Below are 26,818 nucleotides of genomic sequence, written 5' to 3'. Positions count from 1 at the left end.
TTTTTACTCATCAGCTTGTTTGACGTGAGTATATTTCTTAACTTTACTAGCAACACTCATATTACTCATATCAACGTACCTGTCTCCTGTGCTATCATTCCAACAATAAGCTCTTAATAATAAATTGCTGTGGTAGTAGGCTGAGGTGTAGTGGGCCTTCGAGTCCCTAAAGTTGTAGGCACGAATTTTAAATATAAAATCATTAAATAAATCTCCACTTGATTTCCAAAATTTAATTAATTAAACTAATTCTAAGTTATAACTTTGTGTGTGTGTGATCATAAGTAATCTCTTCCAAGTTAAATTATTACATACAAAGAGTATATTCCACAAAAACCGCTAAAATTCATTAACACTTTAATTTAAACGCTAATAATTAAGAAAAAAATTAAAATTTATAAAACGTCATTAAGATTACATACATTAATTTACAAATAAAATTTTTGTACAATTATTATACATAATTAAATTAAATCAGTCATTTGTGATGTTTTAATAACTTAAACTGCTTCTAGCTTACAAGTGCATTTGACACTTGCATATGTTTGCCAGCCTTTTCACCATATAAATCGTAAATATCATGGTCTATATCGGGTTGTTCATTATTTACTTTGACTTTACATAAGGAATGACTACCATCTCCTTTTTTCATTATTCTGTAGGCGACCATTTCCGGTGTAGCTGATCGGAGATCGTAGGCGTAACCATGTCGAGCAAACCAGTCTATGTAGTACACACTAATGTTAAAATATTTCCCAAATTCACCAGCCCGATAATCCCAGGGAAACGTGTGATGATAGTTGTGCCAGCCTTCACCAGATGAAATGAATGCTACAAAGGATGATTCCACTGGAGCTATATCCCTGGTTGCAAAATTCTCATTTAAACTTTTGAATATGAACTCATTATTAAAAGCTACATCTTATTACTAAGTTTTAATTAAAAGAGATTGCCATTTTCTTTTACTGGCACAGTGATAAGTAAAACCATTCCTACAAATTTCATTACTCCAATTTTTTTTCCTCTAGTGGCCGTTTCGGTTTTAATTTTCATTTAAATTACATTAACGATGAAATCACAATGCTATTTTAAAGTTCGATTATTTGTCAAACTTATCATCCTATTTCTCTTCCTTGAACACAAATAATTCTTTTCATTTAAAGTAAAACCTCTTACATAAGTGGCTAATTTTTGAAAGTTTTAAAAGCTTTAAAGAAAATTGCTAAAACCGAAGAAAAAAGTCCGAATTGCGCAAAGATAAATGATACATATTGGAACTCGTGAGTTTAATTAATAGCAATGTGATTCACTGTTTAAGAATGAAACGGTTGGCAAAAAATTAACACATGGTGGTACACTTTGTAAATTTCTAAACTCATGATATGCACGTCGAGAAAGCGCATAAGCTACACAAATTTATTTATTTATTGTGTTAGAAGTCTTGTCAAATTAAACAAATATAATTTTCCTAAGTTCAGCAAGCTATTTTCTCCTCTTTCTGAACATTCTAAAAACAATTTGGAAAGCTTTCAATTCTGTTGGGAAATTTTCCAATCAGAACATTGTTACTCCTAGATTAAGTTACCACTAATAAATAAAATAGATAATAAATTAATTACTTTGTGTAAGGTCTTGTTCCATATAGATGAGCAATACTGTTTACTGTCCAGGTACCATGTAAAGTAATTGCATATCTAACAAAGTATGCCAAAAATAATCCATTTCTCCATGAATCACCCCAGAAAAATACTGGTACAGCAATTGGAATGAAAAATGCGAATACAAAGTAGAGATAATTGTAATACCTGCAAATTGATGAAGATGTAATAAAGACTTGAGCCATCATTGTATGTTAATAAGTTAGTGCAAAATATAGTATTTTTGTAAGTTTTATCTATTTGTGGGGGACGCATCTTCAGTTAAGGTCATTAGCAGTCATTATTGTTTTATTTTATTGTAATTTACAACTCTAACTATTGATGGAACAAATAAATGAATGTAAGTACCACAAAATCGTGAATTAGTCGTTTAGTGAGTTTCTACTAAAATTGATCTTTAACTGTAGGTCTTTTATTTTAAAATTAGATTTGAGCGTCAGTTTAGTAGTCTTTCGAGAAGTTTATAGGATCAGTTAGTTTCTGTATATTTCTATCTATTTAGAAGATTCCTTTTGAACCATTGGCTAGTATCTGGTCTAAGGTATTATACAGTCAGTTATACTGATGGTAAATTTTCTCAGTTTTGGTAACATTTTATATACTGAAAATTTCTACTGGCAGAGGAAAGTTTCTGAGTACAGCGTGACAAGTGACTTAAAGAAAAGTATGGCTTTTCTTGGAAGTTGGTTTAATGTACAGTCTATTGATAGAGTTATTATTGGAAGAAGTCAGACAAGGAATTACGATTGATAACCTTAAGGGTTTCATTTGGGCTGGGAATATCAATTTGGTTTGTAACATTTCTGAGTAAAAAATAAATTTACTGAGATTCTAAAGAGGCTAAAAGTCACTCTTCCTAAACTTGTATTTTATTATTATAAAATGAATAATATGAAGTCAGCTAACGTTTTACAATGCACTCTAATTTTTATTATTTGAACTGCAGTAGGAGTGGTGTGTGTACAGATTTTTTACTTACTTTTTCTGAAACATCACAAACGGATCAGCATCAAGATCAGACATATCGATCGTTTTTCCTTTGATTTTTACATCAGGATGTTTTTTCATCATTAGCCATCCCATATGGCAGAAGAAGAAACCTCTGTTGGAATTATGTGGATCAGCATTCGTATCGCTGAATTTATGATGTAGTCTGTGATCTCTGGCCCATATCCAGATACAATTCTAAAAATTTAAAATTCACTACATTAAGAGGGGCATGGTAAAATGTTCCTGTTGATAGATAAATAAGTTAAATGTTGCAATTTGTCCGACAAGGCTCTAAAAGTATGCTGAAGCTGTGAAGGTTTGTTTAAATTTTAAGTTGGAGTAAAATGTTGTACATTAAGAAATATCTAAGTCTTCAAGGTATGTCCATCGCTTCTGTAATTTTATGTTTCTGCTAGATATTCAATTAATTGGTAAAGGGAAGGGATTAGCTATGAGGTTAGCATACTGGACTCCCACGCGGAGGTCCCGGGTTCGAATCCAGCAGCTGACCCTTAGATTTTCTCTTCCTAGGAGCTTCTTACAGCTCACTGTCCGGTGATGGACAGTGTTGTCTGTAACGAGAGAACACTGTCCGGAGGCCGGCAGTGCGCTGGAAAAAGCTCCGGGCGCTAATGACCTCAGCTGTTGATGCGCCAAAAAAAAAAAAAAAAAAAAAATTGGTAACTGTTTTAAAACAAAAATTGCTTTATTCACTTGAAGAAGAGTCTAGAGAGCATTGACACATTCGTGTGCATGAGCAATTTAATCGTAGTCTCAAACAAAAAAGAAAAAGCCTCTTATATTGAAATTTGACTCCCTTTAAAGAAATAGACGGAAGTTTCTGGTCTAACACTAGTGATTTTCTTGTATGAGAACTCCAACTTACCTGACTCTTTTCCTAACTAACATTCTTTCCAATAATTCATTTCCTTTATTTCTTGTTGTTAAAATTAAAGAAGTGATAAGAAATTTATCAGAATAAAAAATGATTTTAATTAAAGTTCAAATAACCTGATGAAACAACAATGGAAATAATTAAAAGAATAAAAATGTTTTATAATCGTGATGTACCAGTAACTCACACAAGTAGTCAGGTTTCAACAAGAAAGACAATAACTTTATATCTTAAAAAAAGTAAGAGAAGTTACTGTTATATAAATATTCAAATTAAAAAAAAAATCGAACAACTAGAAGTGTTTCTCAACAATCTCAGTGCTTTTTAAGCATTTTGAAATTTTCTTGAAAACAACTTCTACAATTTTTCGAACTTAGTGCACTATTATATACATATATATCTATAATACACTAGATATTTAACTTTCAATTTTTAAATTTTTCCCGGAGCTTACATCAATTAAGAGTACTTCTAGGAATGAGGGCAAGTAGATTCCTTTTAAAGTATGATCTTTCTTAAACGGACTTTTTTTTTAGTGCTAAGGTGGGATAGATGGGCATCTCAATATAGAGGGTCGTGAGACCGGGGAGCTGCAGGCTTTTGGATTAGCAAAATTTTTGTTTACATTTTTTATTATTATTAAATTATAAAAATCAGAAACAACTCACCTGTCCGGCAATAGTCTGTCCTATTAAAAGAATGGTTTTTAATGCGGGTGTCCCTTTGAAACTACGATGAGTCCACATTCTATGATTTCCAATAGTTACTCCTTCTGCTCCTAAGTAAAGGACTACTGCACCTAAAAGTAGAAGCAAGTAAAATGGAATCAGCTTCAATATTTTTGATATGTTTTGCTAAGCAAAGAGCGCCGATTGAATGAAATCAGTGACAAATGCTTTTTCTCCTTCAATAAATAACTTCAAGTTTGTTTTTTTTTTACTTACTCCAAATAATTGTAGCCAAAGGTACTTGAAATGAAAACATTAAATACAGCCCATACACCATGCCTAAATGCAGTATAACAAATGCTATTACGTTTTTCCAAACAATTTTAGCTCTGAAATAACTATTATTTTTTAGAATTTCTTGTTGTTTTTCAAGTAACATATCGTTCTCGTTCTTGTATTCCATACTGGAAAAAATATATTTATGATGAAAAAAGAAAAAGAAGTTAAAAAAAAAGAAAAGAATTATGCATATTTATACCTTGTTAAAATTGAAGTAAAAATTTAAACGTGAAAGAGAATATAATGTCTAAAAATATATTGCGATGTAGTTTGTGACAATTTCAGACTACTGAAATTATTGTCTACTAACAATGTTGATACTGATTAACAAAATCTTGAAACAACGCTTATATAGTACCTTTTAAGAATATGAATTTATTCATTTAACGAATTAATTCTTAAGAAATGTTTATTTTTCAAATTAAATTCCAACATCATACCTAATACATTTCATTTTCATATATTAACTTCCACCCAGAAAGATCGTCTAACACAAAAGTTTTATTTATGAGTAAGTTTAAGAAAAAAAAAACTTTTAGAACGTTTTAAAACACTGTTAATTTAAAAGAAATTTTATTTTCTGAACCTACTCACTTAAGTGCATCAATCAATCAATTAAGTGCAACTGAAACATTTTTTTAGAACATGAAAAAGCACAGCTGTTGGTGTTAAAAATCAAGGTGTTTTCACTCTCTGGGCATAGGATGATTTTCTTTTATTTCATTTCTTCCATGTTAAATGTGGTAGAATGAAGTATGCATTCCATCATAATATATAAACATCAATTTTTATTTATCACTATTTATTCATATTCATTTATATTATAAATGCAAAAAAAAATGTAATTAGTTATTAAGTTTGTTTGCGCTATGCTAATTTCTCAAGCTTGGAAGATAACAGAGAAGATTTACTTTATCATTTATGTCTGCCAATCTCAGTAGAATTCCAGATTGATACGGTTTTAAAAGACGAAGTAGGTATTCCCAAGATATATTCTTATTTACGTAAGGAGTATCCAAAAATTTTTGCTGTAAAAATTGTATGTTATTTTGGAAGTACGTCCTTGTGTGAGCAACTACATATTTCCGTCTATGAAATTGAATAAAACGCCATACAGATCAAGATTGACTGGATAAACATCTATCTGCCCCAATGAAGATTGTCTGTTGCTCTCAAGTGGCCCGTGGTTTAATCGAGTTTGACACCCCTGCTCTAAATCGTTCTATGTTTGGGCCACAAACTAATAATTGATACTAAAAAAATAATAGTGAATTAGTAAATGTACTATGTTAAAAAATGAAATAAAATAAAAGTAATATTCTAAAGAAGAAATAGGTATTTATAAACTCCACATTATCGAACCCATCAAGGTAGAGCTTAAGAATATTAGCAGCAGTGTCTTAGTTTGTTGATTTTTCAGTATTAGGTAGATAGACAAATATTTCAATCGCATTTCGCTTCCAAAAGTTTGTCGGTAAGTGAGAATTTACCTTTCGATTTTAATGCTTCATCACCGGGGGCCTCGCCTCTAACCGCTCTAGAAATATAGGGCAATTTTGTGGAGCATTCCTTTAAATTATCGTATCAATGCAGTCCACGATCACAAAAATAAAAAAAGAATTAAATTTGTTTCGAAAATTCGAAATTTGAACCTAAAGATTTATAGTTAGAGTAATATTTTACCCAGATTTTTTCATTGTAATGCTTTGGCTGGATCAGATCTCCATTTCTACTGACATAAGAACCTGCCCGAAGAATATTACATTCGAAAGCTCTTGAGACACATTAAGTTCAAAATTTAATTATAATAGTAATCTTAGGACATTAATTGCCTTAGATGTCGAAGCACATATAATAGTAATGATCCGTTCTAAAAATATGTTTCGACATACATGCTGACGTAATTACTTATCTCCAGCTAAAAATGTTTAAAATTCTCCATTAGTAACACTAACGTACCTCCATTACTATCATAATATAATTAAGATTTTGCTTCGCGTTTAAATAGTATGCATTTTATCCGTAGAAGCCTTAATGAAAATCATACTAATAATCAAAATGAATATTCTTCATGATCACACAATCCACAACTCTTGTCTATTACCACAAGGTATGGATGCCAGTATAAGAAGATATTTCTAATGCATTGCATTATCGCCTTTGTAGACACACTTCATTAAGTATGCATTAATGTATTGATGCATGGATATTGTATTCGCATTGCCTAAAGTACTTTTAAAATCGACAGCCGATAGATCTGACCTGACTTCATTCCATATTTAGGAAATAAATTATAAAAAAAGAATTTGCGCAATTGTTTTCTCATAAATGACTACTATAAATTTATAGACAATTCCTATTGTTTAAAAAATATAACCAATTGTTTTGTGTAACTATGTCCAAGCACATTTCCTCTATAGTATAGCGTAGAACATTGCAGGGTTCTAAAGATTAATATGTGGGACATAATAGGAACTGTCATACAATTCAATGGTTCAGTGTTTACAATCTCAAACTGGACATAAATATCTGCATACATATTGTGACTAGAAAAATGGTTCACTGAAAAAAAAAATGGGAATTCATGGTTCTCTCGAAGAAAGATTTTACCCAAATTGACTTTTATCCGGCGCATCTATAAAACAAGGACAAAATGACTTGGAAGAACTGGCACGAAGTTATCACACACAGGCCTAAAAGTAGGTACTCCCTACATTATCTAGTATTTCTATAACAAAAGTAAGAAACTAGATAAAAATGAAGAAAGATATATTAGGAGGTGGAAAAAAGAGAGATGAGACAATTTATGAATACGGATAAGAGTGAAGAGTTAAAGACAAGGATCTACTAAAAGGAAGTAGTTTGGAAACCAAATGTTGTATCAGTACAGCCCACAAGCCAGCTGACAATAATCCTCTTCAGATATGTAAAGTTATTACTAGGTTTCTTTTTTTAATATCAAAGCAACTGCGCAACATACTGCTTTTAATTTTTCTGCTTTTGGGCTGAACTACACAGTACTGAGGCTTTTACATAGATGTAATGTGGAACTGTTGCATATTTACTTATCTAAAGTTTTGTTTTATTAACTCAAATTAAAAAAAATAATAATAAAAACTGTTCAATTTTCACCTAACCACTAATAAAAAGGTAGTTTTTTTGTTTATTCTATCTCTTCAGGTAAACAAAGAATTAACTGAAAGAAGGAAATGCTGAACCTGTACAAGTTTTGTTTCAGTAAAAACAATCAAATGAATCTAGCGTTCCAGAAGAAATTTTAAAACTGAAGGAACTTTGTAACTTAATGTGGTATTATAATAATACCAATCTGGGCAAAACTTTCTTTTAGAAATCTTCAGCGAATATTTGCAGGCAAGGAATGGGATTTAGAGTTCATATTTGAGGAAAGAATGTTATAAAAACAACTTAGTAAATCGAAAAATTATTTAATATTTACATTTGGAGAATAGTATAAAAATCATTCGCTTTTATTCATTGTGTGGATATATTCTGCTAGTTTATTACCGAAAATGTCACTAGTTTCAAATTCTATTTCTGGTAGATTACCACCTACAGTATCTTTTGATAGAGGGTGACTACCATCACCTTTTTTAGCTATCCTACAAGCGATTACTTCATCACTTACATAACGTAAATCGGTAACCCATCCTAACTTAGCAAACAAATCGATAAACGCGGTTGTTGTATTAAGCCTACCATATTCCGAAGCTCTGTAATCCCAAGGGAATGTATGATGGAAGTTGTGCCATCCTTCTCCTCCTGTTATAAAAGAAACCCAACCGGTTTCTACTGGCAACATATCTCTAAAAAAAAAAAAAAAAAAAAAATAGATAAATATAAGTTAGTTATTGAACAGAATAAACCCTTCCCTATTCCTCGTTAGCTAGTGCTTACTTTGTGTACGGCTTGTTTCCAAAGAAATGTGCCACACTATTCACGCACCAAGTGAAATGTAATGATGTTACATATCTTGAAAAGAAACATAACCAAAAAGAATTCCATAGTGTCTCATCCCATAGAATAACTGGTACAATAACTGGTATGAAAACTCCAATAGTGAAAAACAAAACTCCATAGTACCTGCAATTGATAAAGAACTTAATCAACATTTAATTAAAACTCTGGTGTAATACTAAAATGTCTTTCTTTCAGCGCTGCTTACATTAACAGATTAACTATGAACTTATTTGTGATATCTTTGATTTCTATCCGTCGCAGCACGCATGTTTATTGTTTCCCAGTCCGGATACTGACTTTCTTCAGAGATAGATTAATTAGTTTGGTGCAAAGATTTCGACTTCACTTATGTTTCCGCCTTGCACTACACTTGCCATGCTATAATGTATAAAGTTTGGCAATATAGCTTAGATTTGCCACCATAAAGTGACATTTCGCCAGAATCATTCATCCGTTCAATGCTAACAAACGATTTGAATATTCGACAGTTACAAGGAACAATGAAGTATGCAGTTTTGAAAGGAAGATCTTCCGCAAGAAGTATGATGCAAGTATTAAGGATGCAGAATAGTCCTATGGGATATGCCAAGGAAGGTTTCAGATGAGCAGCTTCATGGTACAGGGAGGCTATATAACAGATATTCTAGAAAGGGAACTAGGACCCAAGTCCATGGATTGTTGTTCCTCTAATGAAAGAAAAAAAAGATACACAGTTTAAAGAAACTACATGGGGTCTTTATCTCTTAAAAGGACCTACAATAGAAGAGGAAGAAGAACCAGAACTAATAAAAGAAAAACAACATACATACTGACAATTTCAGAAAGTAAAGAAAACATAATTTAAAAAATACAAGGTTACATTTATTAGATAGTACTAACAAACTTCATTAAACAAAAGGATTTAAAATCTTCAATAACTTATCAAGACGTAAGATTTCTGAGAGTATCGGAATCTTTTTTTGAGAAAAGTAGATAACGAAACTTAGTTTCTCTGTTTACACGTAATGTAACATTATTTCACTATACTTTTATATGATTACCCTACTAGGGTATTAAGGTACCCTACGTTGCCGCTTTTATACTATAGTACGAGTTGTTTCCGCTGAGTTAAATGACAGAAACCTTATAATAGAAAATAATCTTTAAATATATCTTACTTTTTCTGAAACATTATCCACTTATCGGCATTTATATCTGACATATCTGTTTCTTTGCCTTTTTCTATCACCTCTGGCAATTTTCTCATCAATAACCAGCCTGTATGACAGAAAAAGAAACCTCTCTTAGCGTTATGCGGATCTGCGTCCGTGTCGCTGTACCGATGATGTTGCCTGTGATCTCTCACCCATTCCCATAAGGAATTCTAAAAAATCAAAACAAGTTTCACAATAAAATGTTAATAAGAGTGTTTAAAGGTAATTTAGTTAGTTATACCTGTCCAGCGAGTAGAAATCCAAATATCAGTGATATCCTTAGTGGTTTGGAAGCTTTAAAAGCTTTATGAGAAAATAATCTGTGAGCCCCTACGGTGATACTGAACAACGCTAAGAATCCTACCATCCAAGCTGTGTGTATTTTAAAAATAAGGAAATTTAGAATAGTTATAAGAAAAGGTTAAATACAACATAAATCATTAATCAAGACATTAACATAAATAGTATTATTTCCTATGCATGAAGAAAACCTCAATATAAATACTCAAAAAGAATTAAAATTTGGAATAAAGAATTTAGTAGTTAAATCAATCTTGAGCGCTATTTTGGAGACCTGATCTATTTCATCAAAAACCTTCAATGTTATTATCAAAAGGTGGCCTTAGTAAATTCTTGTCGATTACAGCTTATCTCTTTTGACAAGGCGCAATATATGACACTTATGGCCGATGCTGGAAGGATTTAACTTTCATTAAAACTACAGAAATCCAACTTTCCAAGTCGAGGAGAAAGTTGCTACTGGAAGAGAAAATAATTTATAACCATATACTGATATACATTAACGTGGTGATCACAATCAGTAAGGCTATGAGAACTTTAATTTTAATTTAGTGTATTGTGCAAGGCCATTAATTTTTTAAGTGAAAAAATGTTTTTCCTTTATAACTTAAAGTTAAAGTCTTGTAGTAGTTATTAATAATATTCCATTCTTCTTTTACTATGGAATGCTATCCCTAATTAAGCAAAATTATGAAAATTATTTTAGCGCTACTTATTTAGTGAACTTAAATAGTACAATATTATTTGTTCACTTTAACTGATTCTTCATTCTTAGATTTTAAAGGAAATAAAGTAACGTAAATGGGATAATAAAATTATAGTTTTGTTGTTCGCACAACTTATTTATTATTATAATTATTTATTCGCGGGCTAACGAAGTTGAACAGTATCAGGTTGAAATAGTTTTTATTTTTTTTAGCCATCAGTTTTATATAACTCACACTCTGTGAATGTTAAAATAATAAAAATTTGGAAAAAGTGTTTACCCCATACAAATGTGATAAGTTTCATCTGTGATGTAAAAAAGAGGTAATAGCCGTATACCATTCCATAATGCATTAATATATATATAGCTATGTTATACCAAACCACCTTAGTCCTAAATCCTGGAGTTGCTGGAACTTCATTTTTCCTTAAAGCTCTGTTTCTAGAAAAAAATATAAGTATTCAACGGCCCTTAAAAAAAAATGTTTTACATCATATTTGTAACCCTTTGCCAGAGGTGGTAACTTCAGGTCATTGTGGCCATTTCTTTTGCTCTGCGAATAGTATTATTTCTGAAACATTATCTACTGATCGGTATTTATATCTGAAGTGTCTGCATTTAACTTTTTCTGTCACCTCTGGCAATTTTCCCATCAATAAGCAACCTATATGACAAGAAAAGTCCTGAATTCTTCTTTAGCAGAATAATTAAGAAAATATTTAATAATTTATGAATAATGTAAGCAAATGTAGTCCACATAATTAAGTATTTAAAAGGTAAAGTAATTTGATCATCAGATAACAAATAAAACACTTTTATAATAATTGCTTATCCTAAAAAAAGCAAATCTTTATCTATTTTATTTTGCATATAAATATAACGTTGTGGGGAGAATTTCTAAGGATAAATTAATTTAAAAATTCATAAAATTTCTATAGTACTCCATATTATTGATAAGTACTATTTTTATTGGATGTAATTATTTAAACATATGTAATTATTAAACAAAACTACTTAATTTAATTACTTTTAATGCTTAACTACACTAGGTACACTGGTGGAGCAGCAGATATTTTACAGAATCGGTTGTGCGATAAATTCAAAAGGATGAATATAAATAATGGATATCCTGCATACTGGACTGCTGTACTTAAAACCAGGCGGTCAAAGGTGTGGCCCGCAAAACTGATTTACATTACTGATCAAGAACTTAAATCTGGCTTTGATGCAACCATACTGGCAATGATTTTATAAATATTACCAGACAGTCTACCCACTACTTAAAGACAGACCACTGAATAATGGCTAATTTGTTTTAACCATAAGGCCAAGAAGGTAGAAGAAGAAAATAAAACTTAAATCTGATTGACCAAAAAAAAATCTGTTAGAAATTCTGTTACTATTTTAGTTTATTAATAGATCTTTTTCAAACGTAAAATATTTAGTGGATGTCATTTCTTTAAATTGAAGTTTATAAAAAAAAAGAGAAATCTTTAAAGAAACAAAACTTACTCTCTTTCAATCATTCCTTTTTGTCCTCTGAAAATAATTTATATGTCCCTCTTGTATTGAGTTTAATTTACTGTATTACCGAAAATTTCAAACTTATTCACGTTTACAATATTTGCTATGGAAGTCTAAAGTCTCAAATAATGAGAGTTCTTTTCCTTTAATACATTTATATTGTGTCTTAGCAGGAAAAAACCTTAAAGTCGTTACGCTATTGGTGAATATGGTAATATAAACAAAATCATACATACAGGACATTTAGTCAATTTTTTTTTTTTTTTGAAGTTTATTTGTGGGAATATAATTCTATTTTTAAATTGAATTCTTATGTGATATAAGTTTACTTAAAAGGCATTAGACATTTCCAAAATGATTTCTATAAATATTGAATTAAAAATGCCCTTTCATAGATTTCCTTTTTTTTAAACAAAACAATTTTTTCAACTTAAGTCTTTCATAGTTTGGTTGCAGAAAGTAGTTGCTTCAACCGGATATCCATGGTTATATTTTAGTGCTAGAAAACGCGTTTGTTGTATGCCAAACTTCATATCATAACCCCCCAATTTTGTTCAAGATGACGAAAGATCTCTCTTATTTAGAAGTCCCAAGAGCGCTGGGAAAAGGTCTTAGAAATCTTATCAGGATTAAAAACAGAGTACTATCCTTTAACGAAACTATGATGGACTAGAAGAAGAGAGCAATAAAGTAATAATAATTGTTTTGTAGTATTGCAGATAGATTGTTTCAGATGACAAATGGAAAAGGGTTACTAGTGGCAAAGCATTGGGCTCAGATCTCCTGAAAATAATTCTAGCTGGCTTTTATACATGGGAAAATTAGATTTTTCCTTTCCAGGGGCTTCTTATAAGTATCTGATAACCTTGAGGATACTATGCGGAGGCCAGGACTGATTTGAAAACGTTCCACACCCAATAATCTCAGAGTTTGTTGCGCCTTAGACTAAAAAATAAATAAATGTGTCTGCGAAAAAAAAAAAGTTTTCTTTGCCAAGCAGAAAAATTAAGTCAGAAAATTTGAAGCTTTGGTTTATAGAACTCCTTTAGATAGTAAAATACTCTAATCCTATCCACTCTTTTAATTTTTTTAATGCCTGGAGAATTACTTTTTATTTTTTTCGCATTTACCAAAGTAAAATTTTCGGTGGACGCATTTTCACTAGAATATATGTTTTGGTTGGAAAAAAAATAACATAATAACATACTTCCTTTACTATCGAAATATAATAAGATTTTTTGCTTCATTTCGAAATATAATGAATCTTATTTTTCAAGATTCAAATAAAATCAAACAAATCACGCATTCTACAAATCTTGTCTATAACCACAAGGGATCGATGCCAGTATAAGAAGACATTTCTAATGCATTGCATTATCGTCTTAGTAGTAACTTCATTAGGTATGCATTAATAGTATTGATGCACGGATATTGCCTTTGCATTGCCTAAAGGCTTTGGTCAGATCGATAAACAATAGATTACCTGACTTCATTCCATATTTTGATAATAACTAATAACGAGTAGAATTTGTTTTTTTTTTTACAAATTACCGCTTATAAATTTATAATTTGCCTTTTTTTATAATGTCCAATCACATTTCCTCTGCAGAAAAGAACAATGCAAGGTTCCAAGGTAATATGAGTAGGCAGAAATCGATCTAGTAAGTAAGTCAATGGTAAAACATTTACATTCTCAAGCTATAAATACTATCTGTACAGATCTATTACTTGAAAAACGTTTTATTGAAAATAAGTAGAAATTGATTGTTTAGAAAAGGGAAGGAGATCATACCAACATTTCGACAGTGAGTTTATTTAATAGATTTCATTAAAAAAAATAATAAATACGGAGTATATTTGGAGTCCGTGAAAAGATTAAACTTTAAAAATTGTGTAGATTAGTACAAGGAAAAAATACGCTGCGCTGCTAGACAGTGTAGGACAGGCTCGATGTGATTTCATCCGGCCCTTGTAACAATTTTCATATCTTACTAAACATGAAACTCAGAAACATAAAAGTATTTTAACATACCTGGTGTTGGACATAATCAATACCAAGTTAACAATGAGCTACTGCGTCAGTATTTAGAATATCTCGTCAAATTATTGCGTTGAAAGAGTGGTTTCTGTATATACGTTGACCGAAAAGAAGAACGGAGCAGAATAGTATCTAACCAACTAAAATCTGCATCTGGTTCTACTCAGTAATCTGATAATAATTTGGTGCATGAAAGATAGAAGTTATCTTAGTTGTGAACAATACTTTTAAAGATGTTCTGGTTCTGGTGGAGCAAGTTAACTTATCACACATCTGTCGTCAGCTCAATTACCTTGTGTCTGTGTACAAATGTTATGAAAATTTCCTTCCAGGAATTATTTAATGTAAACTTCAAATCCATTGGATTAATCCTTTATAACTCAGAAAGCGATCTTTCCAATAAATGCAGGTCAAATTAAAAAATGAGAGTTTAAAAACTGTTGGAATTTTCGAAAATAAATAAACTGGTTGTTCTACTTAAATAGCAATTCTAAATAACGGCAACATACTTGGGAAAGAATATTTAGTAAACTTTAAAACAAAGATCTGTTGCTTTTATTATTATTCAGCACAACCTTATAATAAAATATTCTCGGGATAATTGCAATCGACCACAATTCAAAACTATGTTTTTATTTATTATTATTGTTTAATATGTATTTATTCTAGACCAAAAACAGGTTCAAAACTTAACATATTAGAGTTGTATATGTAACATATTGCGGCCCTTTTCTAGAAATCTGTTTGAAATATATGTCACATTTATATATATTTTTTTTCTATTCTTCACAAAAGCATCCATCACTCGAATGGTCAACAATCCAGTTCAGGTACCTTGCCACTCTTGTATAAACTCCTGGAAATCCTGGTCTAGCACAGCCATTACCCCAAGAAACTACTCCTACAAAAATAATAATGTATGTTTTAATTGATAATAAAAAAAATTATTAATTTCTGAAATACCAATTAGGAAATATATTAACTTCTGAAATGCCAATTAGGAAATATATTCTCAAGCCTTGTGAATTCATTATGATGATTTAACTGTAAAGATTAATGATCCCAAAGTTTTTATAACTATAATATGAATATAAGAGAAGAGATAGACACTGAACTTATGATGTGGAAGAACCAGGTTCAAGTACAGCTGAAAGTCATTAGAATAGAAAATATTCTTAGTCTTTGAGAATGAAAATATAGTTATTTTAATAGTTTTTTCTTTGGCTGCGTTGGTTTTAGCGGACATTTATTATTATATTGTTTTGGGCGGATCAACTGGGTGGTCATTAGCGACACCCAATTTTTTTTCACATTTAAACTTTGGATGACACATATTTATCCATTCTCCTATTTAGTGAGATTAGGTTTAATCATTATTCATCGATGGAAAAAGCTTAAAAGCAAGACAATAATAATACTTATAATAATAATAATAAAATACGGCAATAATTACAATATCAGATAGGGCAGAATTTAAACGCTCAAAACGCCTTTGTTGAAATAACTCTATTCTCAATGGATGATTCAATTACCCAATTAAGAGTGACTGGCATAAAAGTATACTTCCATTAGAAATACATGAGAAATAGGCTATAATACTACAGAAGGCCGAGTTCAGTATAACACGTGCGAGTTTGATATTTTCTAAAATAAGTCTTAAGAATCAGGTCATTTAGATTAACAGTAAGAGAAGACCGTAAGTGTTTGAAAGCCTGACGTTTTATTGAAGTTGCAATCCGAGTTTATTGGATCCGCAATGCTGGATAATATTGTTGATTTTATCAGTCATGGCACGTTGTTTCACACCGTTGTTCATCTATCATCACAGACTAATTCATCAATTGGAAATAGCGAATTGGCAAGCGAGCCTAAAATGTGACAGAAAAATTACATATGGAAGTCGAATTGCTAGATCCTGCTAGTGATTAATAAAATCTGTAACCGATAATAAATTTATCTATTTGGTCTTACTTTGAATTTTTGTGACGTTCAGGGATTTATTTCATTCTCAGACAGAAGGAGCAAAGATAATATTTTTCTGTTCCTCTTTTCATTCTCGTTACATTCTCTTTGTTCGACGCAATTACACTAGCTTGATTTAACATTAACGAGAGACTTATTGACATCTAAACTGCTTCTTTTGTGAAATTGGGTTATCTAATCCTCTCTTATTTACAAAGGGAATTGTAGCAATCCAAAAATACCCTTGATTTTAGCAATAAGAGAAAATACTCTACAAATTATTAAAATTAATTAAATCATTCGACTGGCATTAGTCAATAATTAATTTTACTTATTTACACACAATGACTAAATCTAAATGTAAGCGCTAAAAATTCTTTCATTAAATGAATGAAATAGATAGTTCAATGATGTAAATTATAAATGTAAATTGCAACATCAACTTTTGTTTTGTAAAAAAACATTAGAATGACTTTTTCGCACCTTTACACAGTCAGAATCAGCTAATAACACAGCATCTTCTCAATTAAAATTACATTCACCATTATTGTTTTTTTAAATTTATTAAAATTATTTTAATTTGGCATTACTTTTTTTATTAATTATAGTTAAATTTATTCTTTTGTGAAATTTAAAATACCGTAAAAAATAAACAAAGACTTTACCTCAGTTTAATTACTGCAATTTTGGTCTTCAATTATTTTAAAACTTAATGGTTAACACTTGTAATTTTTTTTTTTTTAATGTTTTTGGTGGCCCCTGGTGTACACAGAATGCCCGTTACCAAAAAAGTTTGTTTCAGAAAAGTGAGCTCTTATTTTGCACCGACTGGGGTTCAGAAAGTATAGGGATGTTGAGCTGAAGAACATAATTTGTTATGAACATGAATTTCACTTATAGAAAGTGAAACCAATTAATGGCAAGTCTTCAAATAAAAGTTAAACTTCAACATCCTAAGATCAATAACGAAAATACCAAACTGGACACTTGTAAAAGAAATCTGAGTTTTGCAGTCTAGGGGTCTCGGAGCTGGTATACATATTGACAATCAAGGCGAATAAGTAGAAAATTCTATTAATTCTGGCACCTCTTTTTTTAAAAACACACACATTTTCTGTTTTAGAAACAGCGTCTCACTTCTTACATAGATGGAATCTCACAAAAAAAAAAAAATAAAAATTCATAATTGAAAAATTCGCTAATAAAATTCTTTACCTATCAATTCATATCTTTTATCTCCTCTTTCTCTAATTAAGGGTCCTCCACTGTCACCCTGGAATAAAAATCAATTCGATTACTAGGAAATTAAATAGAATAAAATATAAATTAAAATAAATTTGTTATTTATAATTTAATTAAAATGTTTGGCAAATTTTACAATTATTTTTAGAATTCTATCAGTTGTTCGTTCTAATGTGTCCTTTATAATACTGGCAATTATTTAGATAAATTCTGAGATTCAAGGGGGATCTTCCATTTTAAGCTTTACTCTAGAGCGCCTAATTATAAATTTAGCTTTCTTAGGGGTAGTCAGAGATAGTTAATCAGTGATATTAACAAACCCATTCAAGAAAAACTTTAGTCTTCCATTTTTTCATTTTTCATTTTTCATTCATACCTCAATCCCTGCAAAGATTGGGCTCACGCTCTCATCCTCTCTCTTTCTGTATCATATATAAACAATTTCTGCTGTAAAACGTCTTTGAAAGCCACATAATGAGTCTGAAGTGTAAAACATGATATTGTATTGATCTTTAGGCAAGATATTTTTATAATTTGTGCACCGAAACACATTGCACCAGTAAAGTTAAGGATCTAAAACTGTATTTTTTTTTTTACAATAACCTAAGTGGTAAATTATTTCAATTGGGGAGAATAAATTAATTTTATATCAAAGGAAAACAGCTAGTTGAGTTTTTTGTGCTTGTTGGTTTCAAGCAATAATTGTACGACCTAAGAAAATAAAGGTTTAGATAGCCTTCATGTGAAGCTGATGAAGATAAAACGGAAAGAATCGGCTGTAATTTAATCACAAGTACTAGTTTACTTTGTTGCAGAAAAGGCTGGCCAAGAGACGTATGGGATAGGATGCAGGACAATCTCGTACAACTCAATCGACCGCCATGAGATTAGAAACTAGCCATCACTTCGAAAAATTCATCTGAAACGCCTTTCTATTAAAAGAATTGTGATATATGACGAGAAGTGGATTCCCAATCACCATCAAATTATTTACAAGCTGTACATGAATGAAAATTTCATAAAAAGTAATACAAATATTCATTTTATTGAGCGCTCAATATTTCACCCAAAAAATTTAATTAAACAATCAAAGCTCAATTTCAGACTCAAGAATCTCTAACTTAATATTTTTAATACGTTTCAAACAACTTCGGGTATATCTTCAGATGTAAAACTCTCTTTTTCAGGTGATGTGGCACTTTCATTTTTAATGAAACAAGTTATGTTCTAGACTAATCATAAAAAGGCTATTTGAAATGATTGTAATTAAAGTTCCAAACATATAGATATGTTTATTCTTTAGAAAGAATAAAGTTGAGAATTCTAGAGGCTGGAATTGGGCTGAAAGCTGCCTTTTTTAAAAAAAACAATTACAAAACTAATTACATTTACCATACAGAACAAAAAAGCTAGTACATGATTTAAGATTTACCTGACAAGAATCTTTTAATCCCTCCTCATACCCAGCACACATCATATTGTCTGAGATCATTTTCGGATGATAACTGGTGTTAGCTCGACAATCTTCATTACTCATTACTGGCACTTCAACTTCTTGTAGTAAGCATGATGGTGTACCATCTTCTTTTAAAGTTCCCCAACCAGTGGTTATTGCTTTCATGCCGTCATAATGATCATCTTCAACAACAATATCTCAGTTTTTACACTCTATAATCAGAAATAGATTTAGAATTACCAAGCTGTAACCCACCAGTAGCGTTAGGAAGGCATATTGGCCTGATGATCTGCGTCAATGGTACTTTATCATTTAATCTGAGCAAGGCTATATCATGATCGAAATTAAAATAAGAAAAATCACCAGTTATTGCTCTGATGACAAATCTTGTTTCTGGTTTTGGAGATGTAGTGCATCTATTATGTTCCCCAAGTGTCACTTTGATCATGAACCACATCAATCTGTGAATAAAACATAAAAGCAGTTTTTACTTTCTTGTACTTATCGAAATTAGTTTCAATCATATGGGGAGAGATTTAAGCGGTTTGTGTTAAAAAATATGAACTTATAAGTGGGAGTTTCTCAGTTTAAGGATGCGTGTAACCACTAACTTTTAAAACTTTTTAAAAGATTTTTGGATATCGGTCGAATTGTTATTTCGTGAACATTGTTTTTTATTTTCCTAATGTTTTGCCAGCCATTATCTGTAATATTTAAGGGATAATATGAAGAGGGTAAAATATTGTGAGTAAAAAAAACAAACCAATTTATGTGCGCAAGTCAGAAACACTCACATGACAGGCAATGATGATTAAACAAATTTTTTTTACCCAATAACACTGATATTGATATTATTATTGGCTGATAGCCAATAATTTTTTAAGGAGCTCCGTCTACATTTCTTTTTGATTCACTTCATTCTTTTAGACAATTTTCATTAATCTTCCATGAAAAGGAGCGAATTTTTGAAGCCTCTTAGATAAGAATAAAAGGAGAGTACTTTGAAGAGTAGCAACCCCTTTGTACTTACAGGTCACACTCTTTTGGCACAGTCCTCAGTTAATAAATGCACATGAGAAGATAGATATGCCAATAAATGTGAATGTGTATTTGCAGAGAGAATGAGTTGGTCCAAGAGTACGCCAAACTCCAATAATTCGTACACCTCAACTTGCTCTAAGAGTATATTGTGTAAAAGGTGCGGAGTTGTCGGTATGAAAGCCTTCTTTGTGTTTTTACATTGGATTACTCGCAGGGTAAAAAAATATTTAAAAATGTTGTAGAATTATTTACCCTCTCACACAGTGGGCTGCTGTAAGAACGTATTTGTCGTTGATTAACATCCCTCCGCAGTAGAATCTATTAAAATAAGACAGTCTGACCATCCAAGGGAATTCATTACTCTCCGTAGTAACTCCACCTACTATCCTACTAGCCTCATTTCTTTCACCGCAAACTAAAACAAAAACAACTAGATTATTAAATATTAAAATATTTTAAAAGCACAACTCATATCTCAAGTTTGTTTATACAAAAAAATAAACAAAAAAAAATCGAATGACCAACTTTTTTTTCATTCTGAATTTCTAAGAGACAAATTTAATGCAAACTTAAAATATTTGTTTTAATGCTTGTGAACTATGGCCATAATTTCCAAATTTTAGTTTTATCTGCAATTAATGTGTCAGGTTCAAATTATTAAATAATTTAAAAAAAAAATCACTATCACAGCCCACAAAATCTTTCAACTGATTACATTAGTAGTACTTTTAGATCTGTAATATTTTTTTCTCTGAAAATCTTACCGCTTATCAAATTCATCTGTAGTCAATAGCGAAATTCACACTTGCTAACTCCCTACCTTGACATTGGTCCGAAGGACATCATCAATCTTAGTAACCTTCAAGTGTGATTTCCTCCAACTACATTTAAATGATTATCACTTGTAACTTAAGAAAATTCTTAAATTACACTTACTTTACGAATTACAGAATAAGAAATTTGATAGTCCCCTGAATCACTCTTAAAGATTTTATACAGCATTTTACAAGTATTACTTTTTATTATTACGAAAGAAACTGACATAGTTATTTTATTATTCTGTGCGGTAGTATGTAAATAATTTTATCATTATTATTTTATGACAAAAATAAATAATCTCATGTGGAATAGGCATATATAGGACATTGTCCTACCTTCTTTGATGTAAATATAGGCTTTAAAGTTTGTACACCTCTAGGTTGAAAGTCAGAAAATTATAGAAACAAAATAGGTACCAATTTACTTACCACAATCGCAAGTTCTAAGTCGGGGTGGTATCCTTTCTGTGGTCGTCGTGGAAGTATTCCTCTTGAACATTGATAATATGGATTTCCCATTTTCCAGTGTATCATCACCGTTACATACCTGAACAATGTAATGTATCAATTCTTTTTTCAGGCACTCTACTTTCTTGGAGTGTTAAACCATTTTTAACACATTTATTTTTTTCAGCAGATTCGATTTCAATAAATTGTGCTAGTTAAAATACATAACCCAAATTGTATATAACCGCTGTTATTAGAATTTTTGAAAGTTTCTTTGCTAATTAACGCTTTTTCGTACTGATGAACCGTTTGAAAGTGAATCCGACTTCTTTATCCTAGGATGCAGAATCATAGGATAGAGTCAGCTAAGATGATCCTTGATTTAATAGGAAAAATAAAACCTATGTCGGTCTGTCTATTCTGAGCTGCATTGCTTTCAGATTTACAGCTCTATGTATATATATATATATATATATTAATTGGGTGTTTTTTCAACGTTACACTTTTTCGTACACTTTTTGATGACCAACACAACAGTCCTACCGGTCAGTTTTAATTAATCTATGAGAGCTATTAGTATCTGTAGGTTTTGTTTTCATAAGTGTTGCTTCTATTTCTTCTTAATCTTTGGTTGGATCTCCTTTGTTCTTTTTTTGCTTTTACTCTTCAGCTTACCTAACTTGGTAATCAAGGGTTTAGTCCTGTAAAGGATTCCAAACTATTGTAGTTTTTTCTATTAGTAATAACTGAATTAATTCAAGTTTGGCGAAAGTCGCTTAAATTAAGAAAAAAATAATTTGGGATTTAATAATTAGTTAATTTCAAGAATATCTTCTTTTTTTTTTAGTTTTTAACTAAATAATTATATTAAAGGAATATAAAACCAATTTTTTGAGGGGCCTAATTCCATTGGTGATGAGCAAGTGTGTTTGAGAAAGCAATCCGAGATTACTTGATTAAAAAGTATTCAGTTTAAATGTACAAAGCAGGCATTATTTTAAAGCTCATTCACAAGGACATTGTATTGTATTTGCAATAACTTAATGATTTCTTTTTTCTTTTTTTTTTGTTTCATATATGCGGGTTATTGTTGCGTTTGCTAGTGTTACTTTGGAGTTCTTGTCAACAGAATCTATTTTTTAATCGCTATTTTTGTGAAACAATTCTATATTTTATGTTTTAAATTCAGTTTTACTAACTTGAGAGATAATTGTATTCACTTTTGTTTTTATTATTGTTACTATTTATTTATGCTTTTATTAAGATGCAATTTGTAATGTGTAAAGTTGTCATTATTCGAATAATATTGACCCATACAAAAAGGTTACAAGCAGGTCTCAAATGAACTTTCAGCATAGTCGCCTTTATGCAGATTTTCAATTTTGTGAACAAAAAATCTAGTTTTTAGTACTGGTAAGACAAACATATCTTAAATTCATGAAGATCATATTTGATATTTAGTTAGGTTCCATATATGTAGGTACTCGCCAGTGCGGTTGGGCCAAAATCAACAAACGAGGAGTGCTGCATAGAATCTATATTATTTGTCAATTATTTATGATTTTCTCGAGAGATTTCCAGCAATGTACTTGCTTACAAACATTGTAAGCATTATCAATGCATGTACTTGCAGAGCTTTCACTTGTGTAGGAAACGTTTTTCATGAAAGCTTGATTTTTTTCTTTTTTAGTGTGGCTCGTGAGAAATTTGCACGACTCACTTTTTTAACATCATGTCATTTTAATATTTTATGCCTGAACAATATTAAAACCAATTAATAGCTAATAAACTTCTGAAGTTTAAAGAAAATTTGTAAATTTAAGTAAAAGACAGGCCTAAGACTTTTTCACAGTTTAATTTTAACTAAATTTAAATTTAAATATGAAAGATGGACTTTATGGAATGTAATAAAGGCAAAAAAAGTAAATTTGATTGAATATAAACAAGTTTTGTGGAGGTTCGTTCAGAGATTTTAATGAACCTCTTGATTACTTCACATACCAGTGCTTATCTGAAGAATTCGCTTATCTTAAATTATTAATGGACTCCTATTTAGATAAGCTATAATTATGAACATGGTTATCTGTAGAATATAACGACCATGTCTTTCTAAATAACAAAAACAAGAGATTTAATATTGCTGTCAACAATTTATAATAAAATAAATAAATTATAATTTTAAAAAAAAAATATGTAACTTACCACAGTATAGGCATTTAGAAGAAGTGAGATTATAAAAGACGATTTAATAAAAATAAAAATATCTCGCTGGTTCATGTGTGTGATTTGTGATTTTGAGACTTCAATGCCAGCCCAGTTTGGCAATACTGATGATATCGCTAAGAAAGTAATCGTTGGAATTCCTCCTCGGCGCCTATATTCTTCTTATCTTCTGATAATTAACAGAAGTAATCATTATGGTTACTAAATTTCGATTAACCAAAATTTATTTGGATGAAGCGATATACACACACACATACACTCACCCACAAACACTCCCTAACACAGAAAACTTGATGACAGCTATTTTTAAATTACAGAGAACCGTGTTGAATGCTAACTGTACACTGAAGACACTCCGCCAGCGAGATGTGTCGTTTAGTAAAGTCTGCATTAGTAAAGTACCTGTTTTACCACCACCTCTTCGCCATCATTTAGATATACCGTTGGTGTTGTCTGTTGTTTTCGTCGCTCTCGATAACGCACTAATTATGTCTTCAGAGTCGATATCTATAATTATATATGTAAAATGAAAATTTTAAAAAAATTCATGACACATCACATAGAACATAATTTCAGTAATAGAACAAAAAATTAAAAATAAAAATAAATAAAACCCGCAACTAATGCTATTTTAAAGATTTTTACCATTTATTGTGCTACGAATGACCTTCATAATAGACTAAAGACATTTTTTATTTTTTTTGTAAACTTTATTTTTACACGCTATTACTTTTTTGAAGATCTTGAATTAGATTATCCTATTTATAGATTTTATATTTCCTTTTAATTTACACTCTTTTTTGGGATAACTTAATACACCATAACAGTTAATATTTTTTAGTTTTTGACTATTTTCTCGAAAGATGTTCTGTCATTTTGAATGCTCACTAAATTTATGCATGTTTTGCAATTTTTAATTTTTATAATACGTCAGGATAAATACCTTTAGAAGCTTCTGGATGAGCTAGCCCTTATGGCTTCAGTTCATTAGATTATTTTCTATGTAATTAAACTTTTAATATTGAAGAGAACTAAAAAATTGAATAAAAATTGGAAGTTCGAGAAATTTTATAAAGTAGAACTTGTGAATGGCCGTGTTTTGATGAAATACAGGTTGTGTGTACACATTTTTTTTTTTCTTTATTGGTCAGCTGTTTAAAATGTCGTGAGATTGGATGATGAAAGGAGCAATTTTTGGGGAATTGACTTTGAAGAGTTATTAGTGGATCAGGGCCACAAACTACGTCAGGAAGTTAGCAAACACTTCTGTCGAAATGTGCCTTCTATGGGCTGTAAATAATTATTTACTTTATTTCCAGATTGTTCTCCATGAATGTACGATTCCTTGCTTAACCAAGGAGTGGCCTATACTCAAAACTTGTTCTTAGTGAATCCCGTTCTATGAAATGTAAGTGATGACTGTTTCGAGCTCACGTCAATATAAACACATAATAAATTCAAACACACTTCTAAAACATATGCAGAAATGAATGGGATTTCTTTTCTTCTGGTAATAATAAAGGCGTGGCTTTCTCACGGTTTAGAATGTCTTCCTTCACTTCTTCTTAACTACCAACATATTATCATTTTTGTCACGTTGTCTTATGTTGGTCTTTTTATTAGCCTTTGTGTTTGGGATTTATCCAGGATTACCCTGTCCAGTGTATTCGTAAATAAATATGGATGAGTTGGCTTAGTCTAACGGAGTTTTTAAAATTGGATAGTTGTATAATTGTGAAAAAATAACAGGTGTGAAAAGGATCACTCTCGCGATTTTATTCTCACTGAGTATTACTTAAAGCAAGGAAAATTACTCCGGAGAAGTTGCAGCCAACAAAATCTTGCCGGTCTTTCTCAACCTTGAAAAGTCCTATATTTCTCCTTCATCAGCTTAAAATGATGACGCAGCGATGACTAACCACACTCTTATCTAATGTACAATAATCTCTTTTTACATAACTTATATTATACACTATCTGACGAGCAGACATGTACTTTGCTTTGGACTTATAAGAAACACATTAAACCTTCAACACACTTGGTTATTGGACGCACAGAACTGACCACCCAGTTAGCTCAGCCCATGGTGGCACCCTTCTTTTGCAACGAAAGATTACAATCTGATCTGTTTTGTCTGTCTAATATATCCTGTATAATCCAAGGCCTTAAAACTGAACCAGAACCACAATAAACTAACTGTAGCTGTAGAAGTAGAGAAACAAATGATCAAAAGAGAAGTGTTCTCGAAATTCTGGCTCCGTGGATATTACTGGAGGATATTACAATACAAAACCAGAACACTGGGAAAGAAAGTTCTCAGTTCCAGTACCAGTTCTCTCCAGTACAGTATAACGAATTACGAACGATAAGTCACTAATATTAGCTTAATAACTTGGCTTGTCGTACAATCAAAAAACAATTAGGACTTCTATCAATGCGAAGATAAAAAAAAAAAAAATCGATGCAAGTTTAGAAAGATAAGAATCAATATTTATTAATTACCATAAAGAGTTATATATTTATTAATTCAATATTATTGATGCAATTGATAACATTTCCATTTTACTAAAAAAATATCTGTTACGGCTATTCAAAGGCAAAGATTACTTATACAAATTAGATCAACCCTAGATGTACAATCCAGCATTGGCCTTATTATTTACTGCAAAATACAGAAACAGCAGCCATGTAGTCAAATTAGAAGACAATTCGCTCTTTTTCCAACGGTTTTTACTTCTTACTTTTCAAATTAGATCGACCCTACATGTACAATCGAGCATTGGCCTTAATATTAACTGTCAAATACAGAAACAGCAGCTATCTAGTAAAATTAGAAGGCAATCCGCTCTTTTCCCAATGGTTTTTAGTTCTTATTCTTCAAAATAGATTGTCCCTAGATGTACAATCTAGCATTGGCCGTAATATTAACTATTAACAACAGAAACAGTAGCTATCTAGTAAAATTAGAAGGCAATCCGCTCTTTTCCCAATGGTTTTTAGTTCTTATTCTTCAAAATAGATTGTCCCTAGATGTACAATCTAGCATTGGCCGTAATATTAACTATTAACTACAGAAACAGCAGCTATCTAGTAAAATTAGAAGGCAATCCGCTCTTTTCCCAATGGTTTTTAGTTCTTATTCTTCAAAATAGATTGTCCCTAGATGTACAATCTAGCATTGGCCGTAATATTAACTATTAACTACAGAAACAGTAGCTATCTTGTCAAATTAGAAGGCAATCCGCTCTTTTCCCAATGGTTTTTAGTTCTTATTCTTCAAAATAGATTGTCCCTAGATGTACAATCTAGCATTGGCCGTAATATTAACTATTAACTACAG

General features: G+C 30.9%; 3 protein-coding genes across 6 annotated transcripts; all 3 read right to left on the bottom strand.

Annotated features, from left to right (window-relative positions):
- Nucleotides 1-269: 269 nt before the first annotated feature.
- Nucleotides 270-5,183, bottom strand: LOC141458687 (acyl-CoA Delta-9 desaturase-like). Of its 2 annotated transcripts, XM_074137005.1 has the most exons (7): nt 4,991-5,183; nt 4,750-4,908; nt 4,488-4,675; nt 4,212-4,342; nt 2,638-2,843; nt 1,620-1,805; nt 270-863 (listed from the first exon to the last, which is right to left on the bottom strand). In XM_074137005.1, exons 3-7 carry the CDS (start codon nt 4,672-4,674, stop codon nt 512-514), a joined length of 1,062 nt encoding a protein of 353 aa, XP_073993106.1. In that variant the 5' UTR covers nt 4,675; nt 4,750-4,908; nt 4,991-5,183; the 3' UTR covers nt 270-511. The 2 variants fall into 2 exon arrangements, with proteins under 2 accessions (XP_073993106.1, XP_073993105.1); XM_074137004.1 differs by lacking the exon at nt 4,750-4,908 and having other exon boundaries at nt 271-863.
- A 2,638-nt stretch (nt 5,184-7,821) lies between these two features.
- LOC141458690 (acyl-CoA Delta-9 desaturase-like) lies at nt 7,822-12,389 on the bottom strand. Of its 2 annotated transcripts, XM_074137008.1 has the most exons (6): nt 12,240-12,389; nt 11,008-11,168; nt 9,963-10,093; nt 9,686-9,891; nt 8,466-8,651; nt 7,822-8,374 (listed from the first exon to the last, which is right to left on the bottom strand). In XM_074137008.1, the coding sequence occupies exons 1-6, from the start codon at nt 12,251-12,253 to the stop codon at nt 8,029-8,031; spliced, it is 1,044 nt and encodes a 347-aa protein (XP_073993109.1). In that variant the 5' UTR covers nt 12,254-12,389; the 3' UTR covers nt 7,822-8,028. The 2 variants fall into 2 exon arrangements, with proteins under 2 accessions (XP_073993109.1, XP_073993110.1); XM_074137009.1 differs by lacking the exon at nt 11,008-11,168 and having other exon boundaries at nt 12,240-12,384.
- Nucleotides 12,390-14,820: 2,431 nt separating this feature from the next.
- Nucleotides 14,821-23,880, bottom strand: LOC141458692 (trypsin-7-like). 2 transcript variants are annotated; one of them, XM_074137012.1, is made up of 8 exons: nt 23,742-23,880; nt 23,458-23,647; nt 21,238-21,355; nt 20,243-20,405; nt 19,205-19,410; nt 18,926-19,131; nt 17,467-17,524; nt 14,821-15,190 (listed from the first exon to the last, which is right to left on the bottom strand). In XM_074137012.1, the coding sequence occupies exons 2-8, from the start codon at nt 23,530-23,532 to the stop codon at nt 15,069-15,071; spliced, it is 948 nt and encodes a 315-aa protein (XP_073993113.1). In that variant the 5' UTR covers nt 23,533-23,647; nt 23,742-23,880; the 3' UTR covers nt 14,821-15,068. The 2 variants fall into 2 exon arrangements, with proteins under 2 accessions (XP_073993113.1, XP_073993114.1); XM_074137013.1 differs by having other exon boundaries at nt 19,313-19,410; nt 23,458-23,868.
- Between the last annotated feature and the right edge of the window lie 2,938 nt (nt 23,881-26,818).

This window comes from Rhodnius prolixus, unplaced genomic scaffold (genome assembly GCF_049639745.1).
Source record: "Rhodnius prolixus isolate KJV_2025 unplaced genomic scaffold, Rpr scaffold_5, whole genome shotgun sequence".
Lineage (NCBI taxonomy): Eukaryota > Metazoa > Arthropoda > Insecta > Hemiptera > Reduviidae > Rhodnius > Rhodnius prolixus.
Note: the sequence above shows the minus strand (reverse complement) of the source record. Positions and strands in the feature narration are given on the sequence as shown.

What these genes read in the sequence shown, in the direction of transcription:
- LOC141458687 (XM_074137004.1), bottom strand. Translation starts at nt 5,010, where the DNA reads ATGAAAATGAAATGTATTAG. An exon ending in ATGAAAATGAAATGTATTAG is followed by an intron (nt 4,676 to 4,990) that starts GTATGATGTTGG and finishes TATTTTTTCCAG; the next exon opens with TATGGAATACAAGAACGAGA. An exon ending in TTTGGCTACAATTATTTGGA is followed by an intron (nt 4,343 to 4,487) that starts GTAAGTAAAAAA and finishes TTCTACTTTTAG; the next exon opens with GTGCAGTAGTCCTTTACTTA.
- LOC141458690 (XM_074137008.1), bottom strand. An exon ending in GATTTCTACTCGCTGGACAG is followed by an intron (nt 9,892 to 9,962) that starts GTATAACTAACT and finishes TTGATTTTTTAG; the next exon opens with AATTCCTTATGGGAATGGGT. An exon ending in GGAAACAAGCCGTACACAAA is followed by an intron (nt 8,375 to 8,465) that starts GTAAGCACTAGC and finishes TTTTTTTTTTAG; the next exon opens with AGATATGTTGCCAGTAGAAA.
- LOC141458692 (XM_074137012.1), bottom strand. Translation starts at nt 23,532, where the DNA reads ATGAACCAGCGAGATATTTTTATTTTTATTAAATCGTCTTTTATAATC. An exon ending in GCAGCCCACTGTGTGAGAGG is followed by an intron (nt 19,411 to 20,242) that starts GTAAATAATTCT and finishes TTTTATTCACAG; the next exon opens with ATTGATGTGGTTCATGATCA. An exon ending in ATGCCTTCCTAACGCTACTG is followed by an intron (nt 19,132 to 19,204) that starts GTGGGTTACAGC and finishes TTGTTGTTGAAG; the next exon opens with ATGATCATTATGACGGCATG.